Here is a 27,149-nt window from a genome sequence, read left to right as displayed (position 1 = left end):
CTTTGTAGGAGCTATAGCTACTGCCTGATGTTCCTATCCTTGAACCCTCTGGTTCAGCTAGTTCCTTGAGATTCTTCAGATACAGTCTGAAAGTCATTTTTTTAGAGATGTTCGACCCAGCCAGTTTGTGCCTCCATGTGCTTTCCTCCTTTATAGCAGACGAGCATTCTGATTTTTTGTTGTTTAAGGCCCATCTCCCATGATCGGCCTGTGATTTCAGAAAGCAAGCGCTGCTAAACAGCCCACTCCCTAGAGCATAGTACTAGGCACCCAGGCGGTGGCTAATAAGTATGGGTTATTAGTAAACTGGTGCAGAAGAAGGCATGTTGGGGCCCTTTGTCCAAATGAGCAGGCACAGAAGCTGATCGGAATATTTCATTGAATTACTCACACGCCAGCTTCCCATTGAAAATGGACAAGCAGATGGCGAAGGCTTGGAGAGGGCAGAGTGGGAAGCAGAAGTCCATGGTGAACGCGTCTGGGGCTACGCGGCCGAACTGGAGCACCACGTAGTTCGCTGAGGAGGAAGTCAGGAACTAAGCCTCGCGTGTCTCATTTCCCTGCTGCAGGCCTCTGAGCCGGGAGAACTACGACTCCCGAGAGGCTGTGCGGTGCCCTTTTCTATGCCCAGAATCCCTCTGAGGGCCATGCAAACTACACTTCCCAATAGGTTTGCAATAGCGTGGCGTCCGCCCTGCCTAGAAAAACGCTGAGGTGCTCATGGGAGAAGTAGTTCTCGTCCGCTTATGCCTCCCCCCTCCTTTCCCAGGTAAACCGGTTCCTAGAAGCTCACGGTCATCCGGATGCACGATCTGGAAGTTCTTGACTGAGGCCCGGGTGACGCGACCATGAAAATCGAGCACATAGGTGCCGCTGTCGTCGCTCCACGATGGGGCTTTATTTTGCAGCAGGGCCAGCCCCTGGGTGGCCCCCCGTTGGAGGCGACTCAGTAGCGACTCCTGTTCCTAGAGGGTAAAGTAGGGGGCATGGTTAACCTACCACCAACCAGCTTTCTACCTCCGGACGCAGAATTTTGAGTCCCTAATCTGTCCTCACGTAAGTCTGACGAAGTCCTCCCAGCTTTTCACGTGACCTTATGCAACCTATCGGCCTTCTCCCTCGTAGGAATTATGACCTATCCCCCAGCCCCTCCTCTCCCATTGACCCAGAAATTCTCAACCTTGCAGGACTCACATTTTGTGGCTGGACGCTAATTCTCTGGTTTTGGGCGTCAATTCCTGGAATGATTACAGTCATTTTCCGAGGCCCTCGGAATCCCAAGACGTTGGTCTCCTGGGGGTAGCATGCTCCATTTGGCCTGTGTCTTTCTCCCTCCCCACCGTCCTGTTCTATTCTCTTTCGTCTCCCGAGCACTCACATAACACACAGCCCCCAGCTCCTTCCTGATCCGAGTAGTCTCTGGGAAGAAATTCTTCTTTTCAGGATTCACCCCATTGTCGAAGATGGAGAACTTCGTGCCCAAGACATTAGATCTACTCCAAGAGGGGAGTGATCAGCATAAAAATAATAATTATTACTGTTTTGCTGTTAACATTAACAGCTTTCCCATCTCATCTCATCAACTCTTCCCATCAATCCTCTACATAAGATTCATGTTCTGTGTCCCATGTAATCAGTCTCTGCCCTCTCCCATTCTTTGGTAAGCCATGAGTTTAGCCTCCTACTTCGGCTCTAAGGAATGCTCTTCCCTCTAAAACTAAAGAACTCATATATCCCAACCCTCTTCTCCCCCAGTGCTTAGGAGTCCCAGCCCCTTGCCTCTCAAGAAGTCAAATGCCTTAAATGTCAGCCTTTGCTCCAAAGCCTTCAGTTCTTTCGTTGCCAACCACCCTGGGCTTACAACTTGAAGAACTACAAAACCCATCAGCCCTAAGAGAAAAGATCCTAGAGCAGATGGAACTTCTACCTGATGGCCTGATGGGAAGTGTAGTTCAATTGTCCCTTTCTTCCCCCAGGCCCCCTGCTACCTGTTTCTCGCACATCAGGACTCTGCCCACCTGACTTTACCCACAAAATTGTCTCCCTCCCGAGATATGTCTGTGGGGTCCAGGGAGATGAGATAACTAGAGGTTTTGCTTCTTTTTCTCTTGCGCGCAGCCAAAAGGAAGTACTGTGGATGTAAGAAATAGCCTATTAGAATCGATTTTTGGTATCTGGCTAGGGCTAGGGGCCCAAAGACAAGGAAACACACTGTCCCCAAGACAGAGGAAAGGGTAATGGAGGAATGTGTCCCAAGGCTTGCTGGGAGATGTGGTTCTCACTGAAGGAAGTCATCAGCTGAGTCCTGAATAGGGAGCTTCATTTCACATCTTAATATCTCCCCTTCATTCCTTACACCATTGGGTCCAGGGTTGGGGCTGAGCCCAGGCAGGGATGAGCCTGACTGGCAGGCAGGGCCAGGCTTTGAAGAATAGGGAAGAGCCTCTCTTGGAAGTTTGCAGCAGGACTTCGGTAGGCGTTCAACAGGGAAAAGCAGGTCTGGCACTGAGTAGGGAAAAAGCCTCTTCTGGGAGAGAGAAGTACCTTGAGGAGAGACGGCCACACCCGGGAAGGGAGTGGCCAGACTAAGAGGAGCTAAACTCGGCTCCAGAAGGGAAATCTAAGAGGTGAGAGGCTTGGTTCCTGAGAGGCAGGGTTTATCCTAGGACTGGATGGGGCTTGATTAGCACAGAAGTCTCGGTGAGGGACCAGACTTTGCCCAACAAAGATGGGGCCAATACCTCAAGAGGCCTGTAATGGGTGGGGTTTGGGACCCTGTGGCCTGGCTTTGATAAAGACTGGCCCACCTGAAGGGTGGACAGGGCTTGATTATGGGATAGGGAGGGCCATAGGAAAGGAGAGGAGACTAGTTCTCTGAAGGGCAGGGCTTGGTATTGGAGCTGACTGGTCCTAGTTCAATGGCGACCAAGTTCGGGAATTGCGAAAGTCTTGACCTCGCTCAGAAAGGAGCTGGACTTGCCCCTGGGAATTGAGGCGTGCTTGCAAGGCTGCCAGACCGTACCTTCTGGCCGTCGGGCACCTCCAGGTAGAGATAGTAGCAAGGGAACATGCCCTTGTCTACGCCGCGCTTGTCACGCCTGATGCAACACTGCACCGTGCAACCGCACCGCGCAGGCCTCAGCACATACGCTTCCATGTTCTTGCCCGGCCAAGGGCCTGGGGCGCGGGGAGGCCAGCGGGGCGAGCTCCCGGCATCGCTGCTGCCCGTGCTGCCCGTGCCTTCCGAGGCTTCGGACACCTCCTCGCCGGCCGCCCCTGGGGAGTTCCTCACAGTAGACTCCGACTCCTCATTCTGCTCTTCCAGGTCTTCTCCCTAGCCCACGTGCCAAATTCAAGTTGAGGGACAGCCGAGACCTGCCCTTCACCCAACTTACCAACTAGTGATTGGCCATCCCAGCTCAAGAGTTACACCCTCTCTCAGCCAAGTTTTCTACCTATTGGTCAAACATCTCTGCCGCCTGCTGATTGGCCACTACGTGTAATGGGCCCACCCAGCCAAGTTCTCATCATCTGTTTACTGGCCAGTACCTTTAGCCTCCCTCTGCAACTACACCCACTCCATCTACCTATTGGAGAATCCCGTTCAAAGTACTGCCCATTCCGCTAATGTCAGTGTTCATTGGGCTAGATAATACATAATACCGCCCAGATCTACTCAACTGAAACTATCGCACTTTCATCCATGCCGAGGTGAGTGCCAGCTGGCCCTTTCCTTTCACTGTTTCACCCTCTCCAAAGCTCACTGCCTTTCAGTGGGCTGGGTTTTCATGTCTATGCTAACATCAATTCAGATCCTCTAGATTGACTTACTAAATGGTGCATCATAGAGCCTCTGCTAGCGCAAACATAACAGGTTCCACCCACCAGTAAAAAAGGACCTTGATTGGACTTCAGAATTTTAGCCGCCCCTCACCCCGCCAGAGTCCGAGACTAGCCCTCCTCCACCTATATTCTTACTGGCTGTGCCACCTCCCACCTTGTTGGAGGCCAAGTCTCCATGGCCCCCATCACCATCCATTCCAGGGTTTGGTCTCGGACTAGGCACCTCGTATTCATCTCCAACATCCTGGAATTCACTCTCATCCTCAGCACTGCCCCCTAAGAGGTGGAAGAAGCCCTAAGAAGACTGAGCTCAGGACACCTGGGTCCCAGGAGTTTGGGACAAGGTCACCAATACTAGTTGGAAAAGGCCAGAACTCCTGGGTTTCTGACCCTTATTTATTTCTCATCAGCCTCACTTGCCAGATGCTCCTCCCTCTCCTTGTGCTCAGGGGTCTATACAAGCTGAAAAGTCTCTATTCTGGATCTAAGGACAAGGAGAGGTTAGAATCCTCCCTTTCCCTTGTCCTAGAGAGAGCATTGGAGAGACTGGGGAACTAAAATGGGATGGTGAGCAGAGTTTGGGGTGATAACCCAGAGTCCTGTTATTGAAATCATTGGTCATGTCATGAGAATAAAAGGAAATGTCACTACAATGGAATATTACTATGAAATAAAAAGGAATGAAGTACTGATAGTGCTACAACATAGATGAACCTTGAAAACATACTAGGCAAAAGAAACCAATCACAAAAGGTCATATACTGTATTAACCTATGTATGAAATGTCCAGAATAGGCAAATCAAGAGACTGAAATTAGATTACTGGTTACTTAGGTCTGGGAGAAATGGGGAGGCAGGTACTGATAAAAGATTCAGGGTTTTCTTTAGGGGGTGATGATAATGTTCTAAAATTCATTGTGATGGCTGCACACCTTGGTAAATACACTAAAAACCACAGAATTGTTAACTTTAAATGAGTGCATTGTATATTATTTAAAATATATCTCAGCAAAGCTGTTACAAAAGTGAGGAGGGAAGGATTTGCCACGTGGACCAGAGGGCCAGATTTCACCCGAGGTCCCCAAAATTACCAGGTCGTTGGCGGGCTGGCCAACCCCTGCGTCGAGTCCCCGGAGGCTCTTCATAAGGAGGTGAAGAGGCGAGAACATCCTCCACAGAGACTTCCTCCAACTCCGGATCGGAACTGTCTGGTAGTCAGGATAGGGAGGGGGACTAGAGATTGGGATTTCTGATGACTGGGGAGGGAAAGATTCAGATTCTTGGGTGTTGGAGAAGGAGAAAGTTCAGGACCCGGACTCTGTGGTGGGAGGGATAACGGGGTTCGCGGGGATCCTTCGGAGAACAAAGATTAAGGTCCAGACTCCTGGGTACTAGTGGGAGTGGAATTCTAGGGTATAGGCTGCCCAAGGATTTGAGATTACCTGCCTCTGTCAGCGATACCAGTGGGCCACACTCGCCACTGCCATCTCCACAGCAGCTCACAGTGCCCAGGACACTGTGGGTAACAGGGCGCAGATGTGCCTCTGGCACGTTCTCCTGAAGAAAAGGGTTCCCGGGGCCTGGGAGAAGGTGCCCATTATCAGGATGTACAAATTCTGGTCCTCTGAGAAGATCCGCCTCCTCACTGGGCTCCCAGACATTGCCCTTGATTGACTGACGACCCAAATCCCCGAGACCCACTGAGAACCCAAATTCCATCCTAAGGTTCAAACAAGCACAAGCCTACCGCTAATCAGTCGGCGGTTCCGTGTGCAAATAGCCCCACGCCGCGCTCTCAGTCTCTCCAGTACCTCGGCTCTAAATCACCCAGGCCCAGCCCCTAGCACTTCACCAACTTCAGCCGTCAGGGACTTCCAAACTGCATTCCGGCTTTTCCAGGCCACGCCCCTAGTCCTACCAGGCCCGCCCCAGGACTCCTTAGACCTCCCCCACCAACCCCGCCCTCTCTGGGAGGTCCCCGGCTCTCCCAGGCTCCGCCCCAGAGCTCTAACAAAGCTAATTACAGGATTCTTTCGGGCCCCACCTCTAGTTGCACCATAACCTGCACCTGCGCTCTTCAAGGCCCTGCCCCAAAGTCTCACAGGTCCTGTCCCTGGGCCCCAACAAGCTCTGCACAGAGGCTCTCCTGAGCCCCGCCCAAGGGTTGTCAGGCCCCGCCCCCGTGCTCTACCAAGTCCCCGCCCCAGGGCTCCGCCAGGCCCGCCCATTAAAGTCCTTTAGACCCCGCCCCCACACTCCCACAGACCCTGCCTCCTCCACAGGCCTATGCTCCTGGACTATTCCTCACCCCTGTCTCCCGAGAGGCGTTTCTCCCGCCACCATGGTCGCCGGGGCCACAGGAAAGAATCCAGATTGGCCCGAACCATGAGGGCCTCTTGGCGCTTCCGTCGCTGCTTCTTCTCAAACAGCCGCCGCTGCGGGAGCGGGAAAAGGGTGTATGGCGGCCAGGAACCCGACAGGAAGACAGGGATGGGTGAAAGAGGGCCTGGGCCAAGGGGAGGCCTGCGTCGGTGGGAGAGTTCCAAGAGTTGAGGCCTTCAATCCCTGAGCAACTCCTTCCTTCGATCCAGGAGTCCTGGCACCCTGTCCCCTCCTCCCCCAGGACCTAGGAGTCCTGCTCTCCAGAACCCTTGTTCCTTAGAAATTTTGGAGTCTCAGCACCAAGGTTTGCTTATTAAGGTCCTGAATTCCTATTTTCTCATTTCCCAGTTGCAAAACGTGAGGCTCTGGAGAGCAAATGAGGGCCAGGAGTTTCAGAACAAGACCTGGGGATGGGACTTTTGGGGAGGTATGGAAGATGGAAGAGGGGGTGGGGTTGGCAGGATTCCTGGGCATAGTACCTGCTGTTCCAGCTTCTGTAGCCTCATGGTGGCAAGCTCATCCCCCAGGGCCCTGAGAGAGGTGCAGGCTCATAGTGACAGCAAGCGGGTCACCCTTGTTGCCCAAGAGCCCCTCCCTCTCCTCATTCCCTCTGCTCAACTTAGGGTTCTGAGCACTTGTGAAGTCACAGAAGGGGCAGAACTTCAGCCTGCTCCACCAGTTCTGAAGCTTTTTCTCCCAGCACTTTGTCTGTCTAGAATCCAGAAGTCAGAGATCCCAAGGCCCCTCCTGTCTCAGGACTCAAAGCCCCCAGCCTCTCCTCTTTCAGACCCAAGGGTCTCCATCTACAGCTCCTTCTCTTTAGGTAGGACCCGGAAGTCCAGGCCCCCAGCCCCTTCCTGCAAGGACCAGAGCTGAATGGGTGTGGGCATAATGAAACTTTGAGAACTCCCCCCTGCACCTGATTTCCACTCCTGCCCACCTTATTTCCCCACTCACTCTTTCTTCCATATGTCATTCTCCTGAGACATTCTAGAGAAGCAAAAAGAGGAGTCAGGACTCAGACCCAACATCCCAATGGACTCTGCCCTCCAACACCTGATCTTAAACTTTAAGATTTTCTCCTGGACCTATACAGCCCAAATTCCAGCACCTACACTTGTTACGGACCCAGCAGTCTGTTTCTAGCTTTTATCACTATGAGGAGTTCTCTTCTCCCCAAATACCTAACTCTCCTAAACCCAGGCATGGGAACACAGGACTTTTGACCCCAAACACCCCACCTCTAGAGACCTGAGACCCCAAGCACCCACCTGCCTGGGATCCTGGAGACTCCCTCTCCTCCTTTGGTGCCTGGAGAGGCTTTTCACATTCACACCTCAGTGTCTTGCCTCTCTGGCCAATTTCTAAACATACCTGACCCTCTCTTTGGGAGCTGGGGACCTAATTTCTGAGTTTCTGGGAAATAAGCAGAGAAAAATAAGAGGGCTCAAAGGGAGGGGGGATTCCCCCTGGGACCTGCCTCCTGGCCTCCCATGCTCCACTTCCAACAAAGCAATGACCCCTGGCCTCTGCTGCAGCCAGGTAACCCTGCTCCAGGGGTTCTGAATTGGAAGAGGATGTGGGTGTTCCTTAAAGGGACCTAAGAGAGGCTGCATCTCAGGCTCTGTCTCATATGAGAGACTTAAAAGGTGACCTGTGCCAACTGCTACCGATCTGTAATTCACAGTCACCTCTTGCGGAGAAAATAAATGGGAAAACTACAACTCCCATGAGGTGAAGGGGCCAATATGCCCGCGGAAGTTGACTCATTTTCCCCTGTTCCGGAGGGAGTTGTAGTTCTCTTTGAAAGCCCCTTTTCTCCTTTCGCCTAAAAAGCAGGAAATGTGGCGTCACAAGATAGGCCTTCCAAGAAAGTGGCTTTCGAGAAAAGGCCAGCGACTTCGATGAGGGGCGGGGCCGCTAGGCAGAGGCCGGAGGGACTTGGAGCCAGCGTGGACCAATCTGGCTGCTGAAGGCGGGTCCTCTGCTGGAAGGTGGGCGTGGCTTAGGGGGGAAATCACCGAGAACGCAGCGGAGGTCCTAGCTCAGGAAAACGCCCTTTGCGGTGAAGGAGAGGTGAGGGGCTGGAGGGACCCAGGCCGTTGGGTTCCGGGAAGAAGGGAGGCAGGGGACCAGAGGGCTGGAAAACTGAGTCTCGGAGGAAGACACCAGTACCTCTAGATCCTGAGAAAAAAGGAGGTTGGTGCCCTGGACCTTTGGGTCTGGGGAAAGAGAGGGTCGAAATCCCGAATTCCTGAGTCTAAGCGAAGCAGGTGCTGGAAACCAGGATTCCTGGGTCTGAGGCAGGAAAGGTCAGAGGCACTGTATCCTGGGTCCCGGGAAACGAAACGCTTTGAGTCTTGACTCTTGGAAAAGGGCAGGGTGGGGAGGGTCCAGACTCCAGAGTCCAGGGGAGGAGGAGGCTTGGGACAGACATATTCCACTTCTCTGCCTCCCACAGACCACGCCGCCATGCCGCCCTCTGGGCCCCGGGCCGCCCTCCTCATCCTGCCACCTCTGCTGTTGCTGCGCGTTATTCTGGCCGTGCCTCTGGAGCGGGGGGCTACCCAGAAGGAGAATCCCGCGACCGAGAGCCCCGTGAGTGGCCCTGCCCTGCTCGCCAGCCAGGTGTTTGCAGTGGTACTACAATTCCTGCGTCCTCGGTGGCCCCTGGGTGGCTACTCCAACCCTCGAATGCGGCTTGTAGTTTGCCTGCCATTCTTTGCTATCCCAGGGCTTTGAGGTGGTGAAAAACTTGGGGTGTGGGGGAGGGGGTCAGATTTCTAAGCCCCTGACTTTGAGGTATGGGAAGCCAGATCAGATTTTAGATTAAAAAAAAAGTCTGCATCACATCCCCATCTAAACCTCTCTGCTCTTTTACGACGCCCTCCCCTTAAGAAGGAATCTAGGAAAAAAAAGAACTACATTTCCCAGTAGCACCTTGAGCAGGTGGTGTTAGCTAACTGGGGTGGCCTCGCATCATGGAGTTCATGGGAGTTGTAGTTTAAATTATGACTGGGACATGTAAACTGCTTATTCCAACGAGCGTTTATGGAACCCTATGAAACCTTTAGTTTTAGGGAATTTGGAACTTTAAAGATCCTCAAGGCCAATACCCTGATTTATGGCCAGAATCCTGCAGCTCCCAGTAGGGATGAGCACTTCACTATCTGTGGAACAGATCTTTCCATGTGTGGTAGGTCCCCACCTAGCAAGTTAAGCCTCTGTTCCATGAAATCTTTGCAGTCACAGAAGGGCTGCTTGAGTCCCCTTTCCTTTCATTCTTTCCACACATTTCTTGAGCATCTTCTACGAGCCAGGGACAGTGCTGGAACAAGCCCCATGCCTGATTCACTGGGAAGACAAACAGCAAGGCTCTCTGAGAACAGACATCAGGGGACATGGTCAGGGAGGAAGGAAGGGTCACTTAAGCTGAGATCCAAAGTGTGGGAAGGAATGTTCCAGATGGAAGGAACAGCCCAGGCAAAGGCTGTCTGGTAGGAGAAAGCAGAGTGGTAGAGGGACTTGAAGGATGCCAGTGAGGCAAGTGACGGGGAGCTGAGGTCAGAGAGGGGACAGGGCAGATCACACTGGGCCTTGTGGGCCATGGTGGAGAATTTCTTTATCCTGGGGCTAATAAAAATCACACAGGGTTATAAACATCAATCATAGCAATCATGACAACATTGACAGCTCCCACTAAGTAGCGAGTTAAACATTTAAAGATATTAACTCCTCTGATCCTCACAACAGCCCCTATGAGGTGGGTACTCATTACCCTTACTTTACAGGTGAGGAAGCTGAGGCACAGAGAGGTTAAATAACTTGCCCAGGGACTAAGATTACCAGACTGGGCCAATAAAGACACAGGACACCCAGTTAAACTTGAATTTCAGATAAACAAAGAAAAATTATTAGTATAAGTGCACTCCACACAATATACTTATACTGAAAGTTATTTGTTGTTTTATCTGAAATTTAAATTTAGCTAGGCATCCCAGCAGTCCTTAACAAGGTCATATAGCCAGTAACTGGCAGATTTAGGATTTCAGCCATTGTGTTTGGAATAATGGCCCCCCAAAATGTCCATGCCCTCATCCCCAGAAACTGTGAGTATATCACCTTACGTGGCAAAGCAGTGTTTGCAGGTGTGATTGAGTTAAGATCTTCAGGTGGAGAGATTAGCCTGTATTATCCAGGTGGGCCCAGGGTAACCACAAGTGTTCCCTATAAGAGGGAAGCCAGAAGGTTGGCGTCAGAGGCGATGTGATGACATAAGCAGAGGTCAGAGTGATGCAGGGCATGAGCCAGGGAAGGCAGGCAGCCTCTAGAAGCCAGAAAGGTGAGGAAACAGATTCTCCCCTAGAGTCTCCCGAATAATCTCAGCCCGGCTGACACATTTTGGACTTCTGACCTCCTAAGAGAATAAATTTTTGTTGCTCTAAGCCACTTAGCTTGTGGTACTCTGTCACAGCAGCAGTGGGAAGTTGGTATACCCACAGCGGCATGGCTGGTGATCTGTTATCATTTGTTACCTATGATGTGTTCCACAACATATCTAATGATAGCAGTAGCAGATGGGGACTATCTTCCACAGCCTTATCATAGTGCCAGGCTTTTTATCTCATTCAATTTTCACCGCAGCTCTGCGAGGTAGGGAATTTATTGCCTATTTTACAAACAGAAGAGGAAAAGGCCAGCCATCTACGCATGGCAGGGCTACGACCAGGAGTCCAGGAATTTCTATCTTGTTCACTTGGCTGTGTACCCTGGAACCGTGCCTGCTACATGGTAGGAGCTCAGTGAATGCTATTTGAGTGAATGAACGAATGGATGTATATGTCATTTCTTGCAAACAAATACCAGTGTGTTCCCTCTGTGGGCAGCATTGGACTGGGTGTTTACCCATGTGAATTCCATTTCATCTTCAGTACAGACAGACCTGGGAAGAGGTGAGAACTGTGGGCCAGAGGATCAGGCAGTTTACGAGGGTTACAGAACAGCTGGGGTCTGCTGGCTCCAGAGTCTTTGTCCCACAGAGTAGGCCTCCTGCTGAGGGAAGGGGTGGGTGGTCTCTGGGTCCCTCAGCAGGTGTCCAGGGAAGCAGAACCTGGATCCTACCTGCCGGGGAGACCCAGAAAGGGTTGGGGCTACTATATTCATCCTTGTCGCCTCAGGATACAGGCCTGTACTATCACCGGTACCTCCAAGAGGTCATCAACGTGCTGGAGACGGACGGGCACTTCCGGGAAAAGCTGCAGGCTGCCAACGCCGAGGACATCAAGGTGCGGCTGTGTGCCAGCGCGATGGGAGGGGATGCGCATTCAGAGGGCAGAGCTCAGGAAAGGACTGAGTTCCCTAAAGGGAAATCTTCCAGCTATCACAAAACTGAGCCTTGGAGGGGGGATTCGCTTCTCCGGGTCACACAGCTGGGAAGGGATCTGGGAAAGACCAGATGTATGGTTCAGTGTGGCTACACATGACACAGGTTCCCAGTCTCAGTTCTACCATTTACCAGCTGGGTGACCGCCCCTCACCGTGCCTCAGTTTCTCCATCTGTGAAATAGGGTAATAATAGAACCTGCCTCACAGGACTCTCCGAGATAAGATGTGTAAAAGGCTTCGATATGCGCAGTGGTCATCCTCAGTAAGCACCGAGTGAGGGCTGGGTCCGGGGGTACTGGGCACTCTCTACCCAGGAAGAATTCAAAATAGGGGAGATGCTGTCATCACTCATGTCACCCCTAACACTCACATTAGGCCCCCAAAGGAGCCATGATTCTCCCCATTTTACAGAGGCAGATGCTGATAGCAGTGTCTGTCCTTCTTGTAGGCCCCTTGAGCTGGTTGCGCCCGGAGATCATACCCCCTGCCATTCTGCCGGGCAGCATCCCTCAGAAAGGATGGTGTCACCCTCTGTGAGGAGAGAGGGCTGTCTGCCCCTACTCCTCCATCCCACCCTGAGCCCCCTCCCCATTTGGGTGCAGGTTGGAATGTCCCACCTAGGGAATCCACCCTGAGTTCTCCAAACACTTCGGCCCAGGGACGTCCCCAAGACTTGGGACTGATGGGGAGGCAGCTCTGCTCCCCCCAAGACCTCCCAGCCTTCCTGGGGCTCTTGTCTGTCCCCATCTCCCTGGCCCCGGACAGTGGACGGCAGACCTAGAGACTGCTGAGCCCAGACTGTCCCACTGCCCAGCCAGGGAAACAGAGATCCTAGAGGCCATCTGGCTTGCCCAAGGTCATACAGCTGGGAAGCGACATCAGAAACAGAGTGGCCATATAGACAGGCAGGTTCTGCAGTGGGATGGTGCTGCATTCCAGTCTCATGCTCTCCTGGGCAAGTGGCCACACCCCTCTGAGCCTTGGTTTCCTTCTCAAGAAACCAGGAGGCTCGTGCAGCAATTTCTCTGTTGAGAGGGGTGGGGGGGGGGGTTGTGCGAATCAGCGATAATCCCCACTTCAAGGGTTTGGCAGGGAAGAGGTGTGCTGGGGTCACGCAGTGCAGTGGTGCCAGGGCTGGGATTTGAACCAAAAACTCCCACTCTGGGGAGCCATGACACTGCCTTGGTCACCAGGCTGGAAACTGGCTGCCCATCCTCACTGTCTGAGGGACTATAGGCCAGCAGCTTCTCCTCCTGGGCCTCCGTTTGCTCATCTGTAAAATGGGGTGGAGGGCAGGATTAGAGGACAGACTCAGTGAGTTCAGCGCAGAACTTGGCTCATAGTAGCTGTTTGACTAGTTGAGGTTAATATGACTGGCACTGGGGTCCCTTGTCCTGCTGCCTCTGCAAAGGCCACCCCTTCACAGGCTGGAGAGACCAGATCTGAGTCAGGAGTAGCTCAGAAAGCACTCTGAACAATAACGGAGGTAGTGGGGGTGCTGGGGAAGCCCCAAGAGGGACCCAGTCTGTCTGACAAGTGAGGAGAAGGATACTCCGAGTGAGGTTTGAAATTCTGAGTGGGAGTGTCTGGTATAGAAGTTGAAATGTGTATGTGTGGGAGGGGGAAAGGATGACATTTCAGACAGTAGGAACCATGTGTGCTGATGAAGCATTCTGGTGCCTTCAGCTGGTGGCTGGCAGCGCCTTAAAACTGACTTAAAGACAAGGGGGATGGGGCATGGGCAGGGTCGGGGTTGGGCATGGGCAGATGGAAGCTCCTGCAGGGTCTTGAGTGCTTGGCCCAGGGATTCTGTCCTGCTGATATTGGGGAGCCATGGGGAGCTGTGAGCAGGAAAGGAATGAGGTCAGCTCTGACTGAAAAACAGACATAAGCCAAAGCAATGATACAGGTTGCTCAGAGAAGGCACTTGACTCAGTTTGTGTGTGTGTATATGTGTTTGTGTGTAGTGGGGCCAAGGGGTTTGTCAGAGGATTCTTCCCAAAGGAGATGCCACCTGCTTAGAGTTTTGAAGGACAGTCAGGATGATTTGGTTACGCCTGAAAAGCATTGGCAAGAGAGAATCCCAGGCAGAGGGACCAGCATGTGCAAAGGCCGGGAGGTGGGAAAGAGCTGTGATCATGGGGCCCCACACCCACGTAAGTATTGCTGGAGCCAAAAGTGTGATTTGATGAGTGACAGGAGATGAGAAGGGCCTTGAATGCCAGGCTGAGGAGTTGGAATCTTGTCTCAGGGGCTCTGGGGAGCCCCAGAGTGAGGCATGAGAAAGCTTGTAGAAGGTTCCAGAGAGGGCAGCCTGACCAGTGTCCCTCCTTCTCTGGGCAGAGCGGGAAGCTGAGCCGGGAGCTGGACTTTGTCAGCCACCATGTCCGCACCAAGCTGGACGAGCTCAAGCGGCAGGAGGTGTCGAGGCTGCGGATGCTGCTTAAGGCCAAGATGGATGCGGAGCAGGAGCCCAGTAAGCAGAGGCCGGTGGGTGGGCGTGGCCAGCGGGTGGGCGGGGTGGGCTCATTCTCTCCACCCCCGTAAAATCTGCGTGGAAGACTGATCAAGTTTTCTTCCTAGCACAATCTACTATTAACATTAGTCTGTTGTTAGTTGCTTGGTTTTTTTGTTTGTTTGTTTCAGTTTTTTAATTTTTATTTTAACAAATCAGGGTCATTTAAAATTTTGATGTAACTTCAAACTTACAGAAAAGTTGCAAGAATGCTACCAAAAACTCCCCCCAACACCCTGATTCTACAGTTGTTAACATTTGCACCATTTAACTGCCCTTGACATTTGTGAGTTCCTTGCAGACACCGTATTCCTTTATGCCTAAGTATTTCGGCGTGATTTTCCTCAGAATGACAATGTTCTACAAAACTATAGTACAGTGATCAGAGTCAGGAAGTTCAACAGGTTACACTATATTTTTCCTTGGCTTATTCTCTCTCTCCCTCACTGAAATGATTCTAATTTCCTGGCATTTATATGTAAAGCTGAAATTTATAGTCTAATTTTTTGGCTAAAAGAGAAAAAGAAAAAAAAAAGTGCCTGGAAGAGAGAGGTTTGAGTGGATTCACATTCCAAGATCCCATCCTATTTCTAACATTCCTAGAGATATAGTTTGTTATAATCTGTGTCTGACCATGCTCTTTCTTTTAAATAACTTTATTGAGATAAGATTCGTATACTAAACAATTTACCCATTTAGAGTGTACAGTTCAGTGGTTTTTTAGTATGTTCACAGGTATGTGCAACCATTATCAAAGTCAATTTTAGAGCATTTTTATCATCCCCAAAAGAATCACTGGACCCTGTAGCTTCTACCCCACTATTCCCCCTACCCCTGGGAACCTACTTTCTGTCTCTAGATTTGCCTGTTGTGGACATTTAGTACAAATGGAATCATATGATATGTAACCTTTTGTGTCTGGCTTCTTCTAATGTAATCCTGTTGCTTATATCACTATTTTATTCCTTTTCAGGACCAAGTAATATTCCCTTGTCTGGCTCTACCACATTTGGTTTGTCCATTCATCCATTGATGGACATGGGTTATTTGCACCCATTGTCTGTAATGGACCAGGCTGTTTCACTTATGGTAGCTTTGTGGGGTATTCTGGTACTGTGGGGCAAGTTTTGGCCCATCACTAAGTGTAAGAATGAGCCCACTTTCTTGAGATTTGCCTTCTGCCTCTCCCTTCATTTCCTGATACCTCGTGAGGCTCATGTTACAGATGGGGACCCTGAGTAGATGGTGTTGAGGGTCAGAGAGCTGAGCTTTGTTTTCCTTCCTATCTGATGTCTTTTATCCATTGACCCAATATGACTTGCGTTCTGCTTTGTGCCAGGCACTGAGCTGAATGCTGGGGCTCTAAGGTGACCAGATAGGCATGGTTTCCTTCGACATAAGCATCCACGCCTTCTCTGTCCTGCTGTTTTAATTACTACAGTTTCAGATTCTGACTTGATCTCTAGTGAATTAAGTGTTCCCTTGTCACGAATGAGAAAAATCTCTCCTGTCAATTGACTGCTTATTATGTTCCATGTGCTAAGCTGTGTACTTCCACTTTTGTCCCTTGGACAACTCAGAATATCTCTAGATTCTGACCACTTCCGTCCATGGCTATTGCTGCCACTTAGGTCCCACTTGGATCAGAGCCGTTGCCTCCTCCCTGGGCTCCCTGCCACCACCCCTGCTTTCCCCAGTGTTTTCTATTTCCCAGAGAGCAGCCAGTGTTAGCAAATCCCTAAACACCTCGGTTGGTTTCCTGTGGCCGATAGAACAACTCACCAAACAGTGGCTTAAAACAACAAGTATTCATTCTCTTAACAGTTCAGAGATCAGAAATCAGAAATCAGTTTCACTGGGCAGAAATCAAGGTGTCAACTGGGCTTCATTGATTCTGGAGGCTGAGGGGCAGGGAATCTGTGTCCTTAACTTTTCCAGCTTTGAGAGCTGCATTTCATGGCTGAGAGCCTCTTCAAAGCCAGCAGCATAGCGTTTTCCTTTGGTCATCACCTTGCCTCCTACTGGAGTCAGGTCTCCTGCTGCCTCCCTCTTAGAAGGATTACATTTAACCCCTCTCCCCCAGATAATCCAGGATCATCTCCCCATCTCAAGATCCTTCATATAATCACAGCTGCAAATTCCCTTTTGCCCCGTGAAGTCGCATATTCACAGATTCCAGGGATCTGGATGTGGATGTCAGGGGGAGAGGGGAAGCTGCATGCAACCTATCACAGCACCCAGTTCAAGTCCTGTCCCTCTGCTCAGAATCCACTATGAGGGGGGAGGGTATAGCTCAGTGGAAGAGTGCAGGTTTAGCCTGCATGAGGTCCTGGGTTCAGCCCCAGGACCACCATTAACTAACTAACTAAATAAAACCTAGCTACCCTTCCCCCCAAAAAAATCAAAAAATAAAAAAAATACCCATTATGGCTCCCCAGTGCCCTCAGGATTAAGTCCACCCTTATTGCTACACCCGTCCCAGCTCCTCCCTTCTCATGTGTGCCCTGTCGCCTGCCCCTCTGGCCTTAGCCTTTTTAGGGCTCTTACGGAGTACCACACACCAGGTGGCTTAAATAACAGACGTTGGTTGGCTCCCAGCTCTGGAGGCCAGGAGTCCAAAATCAAGGTGTTGCCAGGGTTGGTTCCTTCTGAGGACTGTGAGGGAGGCTCTGTTCTGGGTCTCTGATGAGCAGATGGCCATCTTCCCCCCATGTCTGTTCACATCATCTTCCCTCAGTGCATGTCTCTGTGTCCAAATTTCCCCTTTTTATAAGGACACCCATCATATTGGATTAGGACCCACCCTAATGACCTCATTTTAACTTGATCACTTCTGTGAAAACTCTCTCCAAATAACATCACATTCTGAGGTACTGGGGGTTAGGACTTCAACCCCCACGTGAATGTCAGGGCATGAGATTCAACCCAGAACAGAGGTTGAGGGTCACATGCTCTGGAGCCCAGTGACTGCGCTAATCCTCACCCTGCCACTTCCCAGATGGTGACCTGGACGTGTCACTTCTCTCTGGGCCTCAGTTTTCGCTTCCATGAAATGGGGTAATCACAGAACCTATGTTTAAGATTTCTGTGAAAAGTAAATGCCTTAACATGTTTAATGTGTTTAGATCAGGGCCTGGCATTTAGTAAGTGATTGATATATGTTGGTTATTATCATGGTCATTATTATTTTAAGCATCAGACTCAGTTGTGGTATTGCCTCCTCCAAGAAGCCCTTCCTGATTGCCCCAGGCTCATTCAAGCCATTCTCTGGGCCTCCCCAGTGCCCTCTGTGACCTCCTTTAGAGCATATCCGGCCCAGGATAGGGATTTTGAAAGAAAGAATGTTGCATGAGTTCTTCATTTTTTTTCTCCCCATCTTCTCTCTCATCTAGATGTACAGTTGGATCACCTGAGCCTCCTGAAGCAGTTTGAACATCTGGACCCTCAGAATCAGCACACATTCGAGGCCCGGGACCTGGAGCTGCTCATCCAGACGGTAGTGTGATGGGGACCTAGAGGCAGAGGACTGGGGGGAGCTTTGGAGAGGGGGAGAAGAGATAAGAGCCTGAGGCATGAGCCCACCTACCCCTGCCCAGTGTTCTCCGCGGCCAGTGGCTGCAGAGGGCCAGTATTTTCTAAAAACCCTCCCCAGAGTCTGAGGCCTGAGCCTCAGCCTGCTCTTTTCTGTCCTGCTGGAGCTCCATCTGGTGGCCATGAAGATAATAGCAGCCATTTGATTTAATCCTTGCCTGGCCTGGACCTTGATCCCTGTGGGATGTTTTTGCTGCTTATTTCCAGAACACTCCAGAAACTGTCCACTTTCTCCCAGCCCCACTGTCATTCTCCTGGTCTTAACCATCATGTTGAGAGCTGGGCTTCTTGGTTGTGGGGGCTGTTTGTGCTGTGTGATGTTTAACAGCATCCCTGGCCTCTACCCACCGGATGCCAGTAGACTCCCCCAGTTGCGACAACCAGCGCTGTCTTCAGATGTCGACAGCTGTCCCCTGGGGGCGGAAGTTGCCCCAGGTTGAGAACCCCTGCTGTTCCATCTGTTCCCCATACAACAGCTGTATTGGTTTTCTGTTGTTGCTGTATAACAAATAAGCACAGACTTCGTAGCTTTAAACAACACGAATGTGTTGCCTTGCAGTGTAGGTTACAAGTCAAGAAGGGTCTTCCTGGGTGTATTAGTTCCATGCAGTTGCTGTAACAAACTACCACAGACTCAGTGGCTTAAAACAACAGAAAGGTATTCTCTCACCCTTCTGGAGGCCAGAAATCCACAACTGGTATCACCAGGCCAAAACCAGGGTTTCCCTAGAGGCATCTGCTTCTTGCCTCTTCCAGCTTCTAGTGGCTGGCAGCATTCCTTGGCTTGTAGATGCATCACTCCAGTCTCTGCTTCCATCATCACTTGGTATTCTCCCTGTGTCCCTCTGCATCTTCTCTGTAGCCTTTTATAAAGATACCAGTCATTAAAATTGGGGCCCGCCCTAATCTAGTAGGTCCTCATCTTAGCTAATTACAGCTGCAAAGGTCCTACTTCCAAGGAAAATCACAATCTGAGGTTCAGGTGCACGTGAATTCTGGGGGGACTCTGTACAACCCAGTATAGTATTATTATCTCCATTTTCCAGAGATGGAAACTGAGGCACAGAGAGACTAAGTAACTTGCCTAGGGTCACACAGCTAGTGGGATTTGTTTACACGACAAGGCCTGGATTTGAACGCTGGGCAGAATAGTTAGAGGCCTCATGTTCTTTACTGTACTTAGCTGTACTGCTTTCTGTATTAAGTCCACCTTGTGTGCTGTTTATTATTTATTCCTCCATGATTTTGAGATGGTGGAGGACTTGAAAGAGGTGAGTTAAAGTTGTCATTGTGTAACCATCCTAATCTTTTTTGAGCAGAGGGAGAAGGTTATGTGTGATGGGGCAAAAAGTGACATCAGGACATGAGACCCAGCACAGGTGGAAGTTGGGCCAGATTCAGAGCCAAAGGCCTGGCATTTGGAGGTTGGAATTAGGGGCTGGGCATAGAGGTGAGACAAGAGTGACCGTGTGCCTTTCCCCAGGCCACCCGGGACCTTGCCCAGTACGATGCAGCCCATCACGAAGAGTTTAAACGCTACGAGATGCTCAAGGAACATGAGAGACGCCGTTATCTAGAGTCACTGGGAGAGGAGCAGCGAAAGGAGGCAGAGAGGAAGCTGGAAGAGCAACAGCGCCGGCACCGAGAACACCCCAAAGTCAACGTGCCTGTAAGGACCCCCATTCATGCCCACCTCCCACTATGTCCAACTCACCAAGCTTCGGAAGAAAGTAGCTGAAAAACTACAACTCCCAGCAGACCTTGAGGCAAAAGCCTCTTCTGAGGTATCCAGCTACCCCCAGGGGCTGCTGGGAGTTATAGTTTTATTAGTTTGCTTGAAGGGCATGACACTTGAGGGATGAGGGTACAGGGTTCTCTAGCTTTATCCTGTGGGACCCAGACTTCTTGCTTATGAGCCCCTGGATCTCCCTTCCACAGGGCAGCCAAGCCCAGTTGAAGGAGGTATGGGAGGAGCTGGATGGATTGGACCCCAACAGGTTTAACCCCAAGACCTTCTTCATACTGCATGGTAAGGTGGGGAGGGAGTCCCAAGACCCAGGCTAACTCTGAGGCTCTGACCTTTCTGGGGCCTGAACGCTAAGAAGGGGCCTCCCTATCTCATGGGGCTTAGGCAGGCCAGAGAGTCTAAGCCCATCTCCTCTGGTGGTCTAGAAGGCCCTGTCCCTCCCTGTTGCTAAGGCTGGGGTCTTCTATGGAAGGCTGGGCCTTTTTCTGGCATACACTCCACCTCTGGGTTTTAAGGACTGGCTGGTATCCTCTAACTGGGCAAACCAGGCTTGGCTAGGCCTAGGCCCCCCTCCCATGGCAGCCTAGAAGCCCTGGTTCCCTCTGGGAGCCCTGTCACTCAGGGCAGGCTGCTCCCTGATAAATAGGCCTCCAGGGACCCAGGAAGCCCCTTCTCCAGGGTGGTTCAGAGACACATTTCCCTTCATTCTCTTCCTGTCTGGAAACCTAGCCTGGGCTTGCCACACACCTTCAAGGGTGCCCAGGACCCTGACCCAGAAGCTACAGCCTGTCACCAGAGCTCAGCAGGGCCTGATTCATTCATTCAGCAAATGTTTACTAAGCGACCTCTAAGGACCCAGCTTCACAGAGACCCCATGGAAACAGCTGTGGACAAAACAAAGTCCCCCTACCATTACAGAGCCAGTGATCAGGCAAACAGATAATTCTGTATTTCAGTGACTCTCAGTGGCCATGGAGTGTAAAATACACTTGAATGTTACATAAGCTGTCCGTTGAAGTGACACACTATCATGATAAGATGCCCCCTAATTTCATGGATAATAAAATACAGGGGGTGGGGTATAGCTTAAGTGGTAGAGTGCATGCTTAGCATGCATGAGGTCCTGGGTTCAATCCCCAGTACCTGCTCTAAAAATTAAAAAAAAACAAAAACTAATTACCTCCCTACCCCAGAAAATAAGTTAATAAATAATAAAATGATAAAATACGGGGTGGGGGAAGCACATCTTATTTGGAGAGGGAGGTAATTAGGTTTATTTCTTAATATTTGTTTTGAGGGGGTTTTGGGGGTGGTGATTAGGTTTATTTACTTATTTAATTTTTTTTTTTTTAATGGAGGTGCTGGGGATTGACCCCAGGACCTCATGCATGCTAAGCACCCACTCTACCACTGAACTATACCCATCCCCCAAAACTACATTTTAGAATGAGTGAAATAGGTTCTAGAATAGATGCTGAGGTAGTTAACATGTACTGTGGCTACAAGGGCAGCGGGATTAAGGGCCTAGAGTGATGACTTTAGAGAGCCTGATTGGAAAGGGTTTTTGCTAGACCAGCATTGTCCAACAGAACTTTCTATGCTGATGGAAATGTCCCGCATCTGTACTGCCCAGTACCCAGCCACCAGCCCCATGTGGCTATTAAGCACTTGAAATATGGGTTTTACAATGAAGGAACTAATTTTTTTTGATAAGCTAAATTTTTTTAAATTTGTAATTGTGGTAAAATACACATAGCATAAAATTTAATGTCTCAGCCATTTTTAAGCGTACGTTTCAGTCGTGTTAAGTACACTCACACTGTTGTACAACTCTCTTCAACCTCGCAGACCTGAAACTCTGTATTCATTATCTCCCCATTACCCCTCCCCCAGCCCCTGATAACTTCTCTTCTCTTTTCTCTTTCTCTGAATTCGACTATTCTAACTATTTCGTATACGCGGACTCATGCCACGTATTTGTCTTTTTGTGACTGGCTTACTTCAGTTAGCAGAATGTAAAAGAAATGAATTTTTCATTGTATCTGGTTGCTCTTAAAGTTCATTTGCCCCACGTGGCTCATGGCTGCTGGATTGAACAGCACAGCTCTAGAGAGATGACATTTGAACCAAGACTTCAGTGATCTGAGGGGTTGAGTCTTACAGATATTTGGGGGAAGAGGGTCTAGGCTGTGGGGAACAGCAGGCACACACAGGGAGGAATGAACTTGATAGGTTTCCAAGGTCACTGGAGCAGAATGCTTGAAGGAAAGAATGGTAAGAAAGACTTGGGGAGGTTACAGCAGCTCTACAGCTGGGATAAGGAATTTGGGTTTTATTCTGTTTTGGGTAGGACACCACAAAAGGACTTTGAGCAGAGGAACTGACACCATCTGCCATAAGTCGTTGACAAAATCCATCTGGGTGTTGTGTCGAGAACAGGCTGTAGGGGCCAAGGTCCAAAGCCAGGAGCCATGTTGAAAGGCATGAGATGCTGGTGGCTAGACCATGGAAGTAGGGAAGAGTGGTTGGATTTTAGATTCATTTTGAAGGTCAAGCTGGTAGGACTTGCAGACGGACTGGATGAGGATTATAATGGAATGGAAGAGTGAAGGGTGACTCAGGTATTTGGCTGAAAGATGGTGAGGGAAGAGCATGCAGGTTTGGCAGAGAAGATTGGGAACTGCTCTGTTCATGTCAAATTAGAGATGTCTGTTAGACATTTACATGGAGATGGAGAGTAGGCAGTTGAATATTCAGGTATGGAGGCAGCTTGCAGTTAGCATTAAAGTGGAGGGACTGGAGGAACCCATTGAAGGAAGTCTTGGCCAGTCAAACGCTCTTTGTATCTATGGAAAATGTTCTTTTCTGCCCAAGATGGCAGCCACCAGCCACATGGGGCTATTGGACGTTTGAGGTGTAGCAAGTGGGACTGAAAAACTGAAATTTCAATCTTGCGTAATGTTAATCGATTTAAAGTTAAATAGCCCATGTGGCTAGTGGCTTCCATACTGGACAGATCTGAATATTTGGTAGGGAAGAGGGGTGCACTAACGTGTAGAGGTCAGGAAGGGGACAGAGCCAGCAAAGGGCAGCTGGAGAGGAGAGGATAATATTCTGGGACCCAAAGGCACGAAGTCCAGTATAATAAAGGCTAAAAGTTAACCATCGGATTTACAAGGTTGGGGTTCCTGGCCATCTCTGTAGGACTAGTGTGGGAGCTGATCTGAGTGAGCAGAGGAGGTGGAAACAGTGGGCCAGACTGGCAGGGAAATGCTCCTCTGGCAACCAGAGTCAACCCTGGGCTGGTTCTGGGAGGCAGGGGTCTCTGACACTCCTGGATCCTGGGCAGAGGGGCTGATCCTCTGCCCAGGTCACTGCATGCTAGGGATCAAGTCATCTTGCATGACACTGGGCCCAAGAATGGTCCCACAGGAGCCTGATCTTCATCTGCTCCCCATTCTTGGGACCCTGGTAGGGAAAGGGCTATCCTAGCAAGGGGCCTGTGGGGCACTGAAGTCTGAAGGCCACCATCCTACTGTCAGAAACCCACTGTTACCCATCCCCTGAGAACAGACCCTGCATCAGCCCCAAATTCCTTCTCCAGCAGGTCCCTCAGGAACCTGACCCACCCAGAGTCCTCGATCCCCCAAGACACCTGTTGTCTTTTCCCCAGATATCAACAGCGATGGGGTCCTGGATGAGCAGGAGCTGGAGGCCCTCTTCACCAAGGAGGTGAGCATCTTGGAAGCCGTGGGCTCAGAGGATGCCCAGATCAGTCATGTGTCCCCTTAGTGATCCTAGTGGTCCCCTCAGGTTCCCCTGGATGTGAGTTCAGGGGAAAACTACAACTCTCAGCAGCCCCTGGGGCAAAAAGAGGCTGCCAGGAGTGGCAGGACTGATGGGAGTTGAAGTTGTCTGTGTAAGGAGGTGGGTGGAGTAGCCTGGGAAGGAGGTTGCCCTGGACCTCTCAGTACATTCTGCCCCTTGCTTGACCCTCAGCTGGAGAAGGTGTATGACCCAAAGAACGAAGAGGATGATATGCGGGAGATGGAGGAGGAGCGGCTGCGCATGCGGGAACACGTGATGAAGAACGTGAGAGGGGTGGCAGTGGGGGAAGGTGGGGGTCAGCGGAGGTGGGGGAGGGACACCCAGCTCTGTTGCTTACCCTTCCCTGGCTCCCCAGGTGGACACCAACCAGGACCGCCTTGTGACCCTGGAGGAGTTCCTCGCATCTACGCAGAGGAAGGAGTTTGGGGACACGGGGGAGGGCTGGGAGGTGAGGACACGGGGATACTCTGGGTCCTGAATGTATCTCTCTCTCCCAGGCCTAACCCTTCTTTCTGGGTCTCTGGCCACTTTCTCTCTGGATCTCTGATCTCCCAGCCCCTGAGTCTTTGTCTCCCCCTCTCTGGGTCTTTATCTCCCACCCCTCTCCGACTCTGGTCTCTCCCATCCCCACGCATGGCCCAGGCCTCCCAGCCTTCTCTGAACCCCCTCCAACGTGGGCGGGCCAAGGCTGGAGTCACCCTGCTGATGGCCTCTGTCCTCACCCCGGCAGACAGTGGAGATGCACCCTGCCTACACGGAGGATGAGCTGAGGCGTTTTGAGGAGGAGCTAGCTGCCCGGGAGGCAGAGCTCAATGCCAAGGCCCAGCGCCTCAGCCAGGAGACCGAGGCTCTGGGGCGCTCCCAGGGCCGCCTGGAGGCCCAGAAACGAGAGCTGCAGCAGGTGACTGGCCAGGGAAGTGGGTTCATCCTCTGAGGCCCTGGTGGCTCTTGTCCTTGTGTGTCCAGAGACCGGGAAGGCCTGCATCTGCTCTGTTAATCATAGGTAGATTCTTGGGTAGCAGCCGCCATCTTGAGGAAGGGCAAACACCCCCATCCCTGACTGCTCTGCGGCTGCCATGTTGGATAAGGGCAGTGGGGTTATAAGCTGGAGAGGGGGAAAGGCCAAGGAGGGAAGAAGGCTTCCATGTCCCAAGGTGTGACTCAAGCCATGACAAGGGAGGGAGAACTGGATCTTTAACTAATATTAAGCCCAATTCTCAATGAGAGAGAAAAAATGAGGCCCATGGAGAAGGGACTGGTCCATGACTGCTTAACGGGTTGCCATGGAGACTCAAGGTCATCCCTTTGAGCCTGGTGATCTCCCCCACCCCCTGCAGGCTGTTCTGCAAATGGAACAGAGGAAACAGCAGCAGCAAAGCCACAATGACCCAGCTGTCGGCCCTGAAGGACAGCTCAAGTTCCACCCCAACACAGGTGCTGGGCTCTGGGCCCAGGGGGCAGGGAGGGAGCTGGGGGCCTGGACTCCTGGGTCTGAGGGAGGCGGTACTGGGATGTCAAGTTCTACCATTTCCTCCCCGCCTGCCATTTCCAGATGATGCACCCGTCCCAGCTCCAGCTGGTGACCAGAAGGATGTGGACACTTCAGAAAAGAAGGTTCCTGAACAGACCCCAGGGCTGCCCCAAGGGGATTCACAGAACCTGTGATCCTTCTGGGATGCCAGCACTCTGGGTTCCTATTGAGGCTGCTGGAAGGGGGATGAGGTGTCAGTCAACCTCCTCTGGGGGCCCGGCATCACCCATGGCCTCCTCGGGGAGGGGAACAGGATGGCATTCCCAAATTGCTGCCCAGGCCCCCATATCTGCCGCCTTCCAGTCTGTGGTCCCTTCTTTCTGTCCCCTTCCAAGGGACCTGCCTTCTCGTGTCCAGTCAAGTGTGCACTGGCTCAACCTAACTTAGGCAAGCCCCTCCATCCCAAGAGGGTCTGCTCCACGCCTGCCTTGCTAGATGGTGTGGCCTCACCGCCCAGGTTGTGACCACTTCAGCATCCCACATCCTCACAGCTGCTGGAATCCTGCCTGCTGCTTTGGGTCCAGCTTCTATTGGTTTATGGGGCTTGGCTGGTCCCTCGAGACCTTTCTCTACCCTTTGTGGGGCCAGCAATGCCTCAAAGATGTCTTCCCCATGGCTGGGTGCAGAGGCTAGAAGAGTCCTCAGCAAAGCTGCTCAACTCTGATACCAGGAGCCCCAACTCCCCCTGACCCCTGGCCTCAAGCTGCTTCAGCTTCGGGCCCCTCCCTAATGTCTTGGCCCCTCGCCCCTTTCCCAGGATCTGGTTCTAGCCCCTCTGCCTCATGCGGGAGGCCCCGCCTGCCTTTTTGGCCTTATCTCACATGGCTCCCTGTCCTGCTCTGTACTCTGGTTCCATCCAAATACAGTTTCTGGAATAAATCCATGCCTCTGTTTCTTTGTAAATACTGTTCTTTCTGAAATCCCTTATGCACTTCACCTGCCAAAGTCCTCATTTTTTAAGATTCAGTTCAAGCATCATTTCTGAGAGGTTCCATCCTGGCATCTTTGTCCTCTCCTGATGGATCTGCTGCCTACACACACACGCACGCACGCACGCACGCACGCACTCACTCACTCACTCACCTTCAGTAAGATCCCTTAAGCCTCAAAGATAGAAAACCCAAACCTAGGCTTAAACAATAACAAAAAGTGTACTATAAAAAAAAAAGTGTATTATTACCCAAAACTAGAAGTCCCAAGGTAGGGTAACTCCAAAGCCTTCAGGGAACCGGTTTCTCCTATCTCCCAGTTCTGCTGTAGTAGGTGTGGGGGCTGCACGTTTCTTGTCCCAAAGTGGCTGCAATTGCTCTGGATGTCACACCTGTCTATACTGACAGCTAACAAAGGAAATAGGCAGAGGCTTCAAATTACAGGCCCACCACCACTACCGCCCCCTGCCAGAGCCTGTTTACCAACACATCACTAGGCATGAGGCAGGACTAGTTTGACATCCACAAAGAGGAAGAAGTGTAAAGGAAGCCCCAGTGATAAAAAAATTTTCTGGGAGGCTCATTACCAATACATATTCCCAAACCCTGCAATGTCAAAGGAAGGGTCCTGGGAAGATACATATGCTATGACCCCCCACCTTTCCCCTGCTGAACCTCAACAACCATGAACTTCACAAACATTAGCCACAGCCTCTCTCTGCTCTTCGAAAACTCGGTGCTGGGCCTCAGTGATGCAACCCGGAAAATGGGCATAAAATGGTAGCAGCTCCAGCATTCTTTGAAGGATCTGATAATAATAATATATATGAGTGACATGGCTTCTGCCCTGAAATTTGAGATTAGCAAGCAGTAGCTGTTATTATTGCTATGAAATAGACATGTCTATACAACCAGGGTCTCTGGGAGCCAGTCCGTGACTCCCATATCTGAGGAAACCGAATCCAGCCCTCCCAGGATGCTTTTTACGTTTTGCAATTCTTTATCTGTAACTCTGTCCACTTGGTTACTCTCTCTCCCCACAAGAGACTCTTTAAGTTCCAAAAAGCAGTGGGGGAGGTTCACATCTAGTCCGTTACCCCAGACAACAGAGTGCCCTGCATACAAGGTCAAGAAAAGGCTCACCTCTTCCCTGGAGCAACCCTCATCCCATCCCTGCCTCCCACCTGACCTCCTTCCAGTCTTAAACAAATTATCATGGCCCTTCATGTTAAATTTGAAAATAATTTCCTTTTTGATCTGTGCACAAAGATTTTACAATGATTACTCTCTCTGCAAAGGTTCTACAAGGATTACACTCTCTTTGGAATATCCTGTTCCAGAGGAGCCACAGCTCATGCTATAGACAGGGTTTGGGGTGGCTAGAGAGAGGACTGGGAA

At 51.0% G+C, this 27,149-nt stretch overlaps 2 protein-coding genes across 9 annotated transcripts; one reads left to right on the top strand and one right to left on the bottom strand.

Moving 5' to 3' along the window:
* Positions 1-360: 360 nt before the first annotated feature.
* Positions 361-7,751, bottom strand: TULP2 (TUB like protein 2). 5 transcript variants are annotated; one of them, XM_072966679.1, is made up of 13 exons: positions 7,497-7,751; positions 7,166-7,215; positions 6,705-6,756; positions 6,152-6,278; positions 5,286-5,423; positions 4,935-5,051; positions 3,991-4,119; positions 3,023-3,330; positions 2,019-2,131; positions 1,379-1,493; positions 1,195-1,293; positions 794-965; positions 361-517 (listed from the first exon to the last, which is right to left on the bottom strand). In XM_072966679.1, the coding sequence occupies exons 2-13, from the start codon at positions 7,192-7,194 to the stop codon at positions 384-386; spliced, it is 1,533 nt and encodes a 510-aa protein (XP_072822780.1). In that variant the 5' UTR covers positions 7,195-7,215; positions 7,497-7,751; the 3' UTR covers positions 361-383. The 5 variants fall into 5 exon arrangements, with proteins under 5 accessions (XP_072822780.1, XP_072822778.1, XP_072822779.1 ...); XM_072966677.1 differs by having other exon boundaries at positions 7,183-7,215; XM_072966678.1 differs by having other exon boundaries at positions 3,023-3,334; positions 3,998-4,119; positions 7,183-7,215.
* A 305-nt stretch (positions 7,752-8,056) lies between these two features.
* Positions 8,057-25,701, top strand: NUCB1 (nucleobindin 1). 4 transcript variants are annotated; one of them, XM_072966683.1, is made up of 13 exons: positions 8,057-8,219; positions 8,687-8,853; positions 11,403-11,510; positions 13,954-14,086; positions 17,518-17,621; positions 19,200-19,385; positions 19,655-19,745; positions 23,137-23,195; positions 23,463-23,555; positions 23,647-23,739; positions 24,022-24,192; positions 24,629-24,725; positions 24,844-25,701. In XM_072966683.1, exons 2-13 carry the CDS (start codon positions 8,698-8,700, stop codon positions 24,954-24,956), a joined length of 1,404 nt encoding a protein of 467 aa, XP_072822784.1. In that variant the 5' UTR covers positions 8,057-8,219; positions 8,687-8,697; the 3' UTR covers positions 24,957-25,701. The 4 variants fall into 4 exon arrangements, with proteins under 4 accessions (XP_072822784.1, XP_015098390.1, XP_006208549.1 ...); XM_015242904.3 differs by having other exon boundaries at positions 8,058-8,301; XM_006208487.4 differs by having other exon boundaries at positions 8,062-8,301; positions 8,687-8,823.
* Positions 25,702-27,149: the final 1,448 nt, after the last annotated feature.

The sequence above is a fragment of the Vicugna pacos genome, chromosome 9 (genome assembly GCF_048564905.1).
Source record: "Vicugna pacos chromosome 9, VicPac4, whole genome shotgun sequence".
Lineage (NCBI taxonomy): Eukaryota > Metazoa > Chordata > Mammalia > Artiodactyla > Camelidae > Vicugna > Vicugna pacos.
The sequence above is the reverse complement of the archived record's forward strand: the minus strand, read 5'-3'. Positions and strand labels throughout refer to the sequence as shown.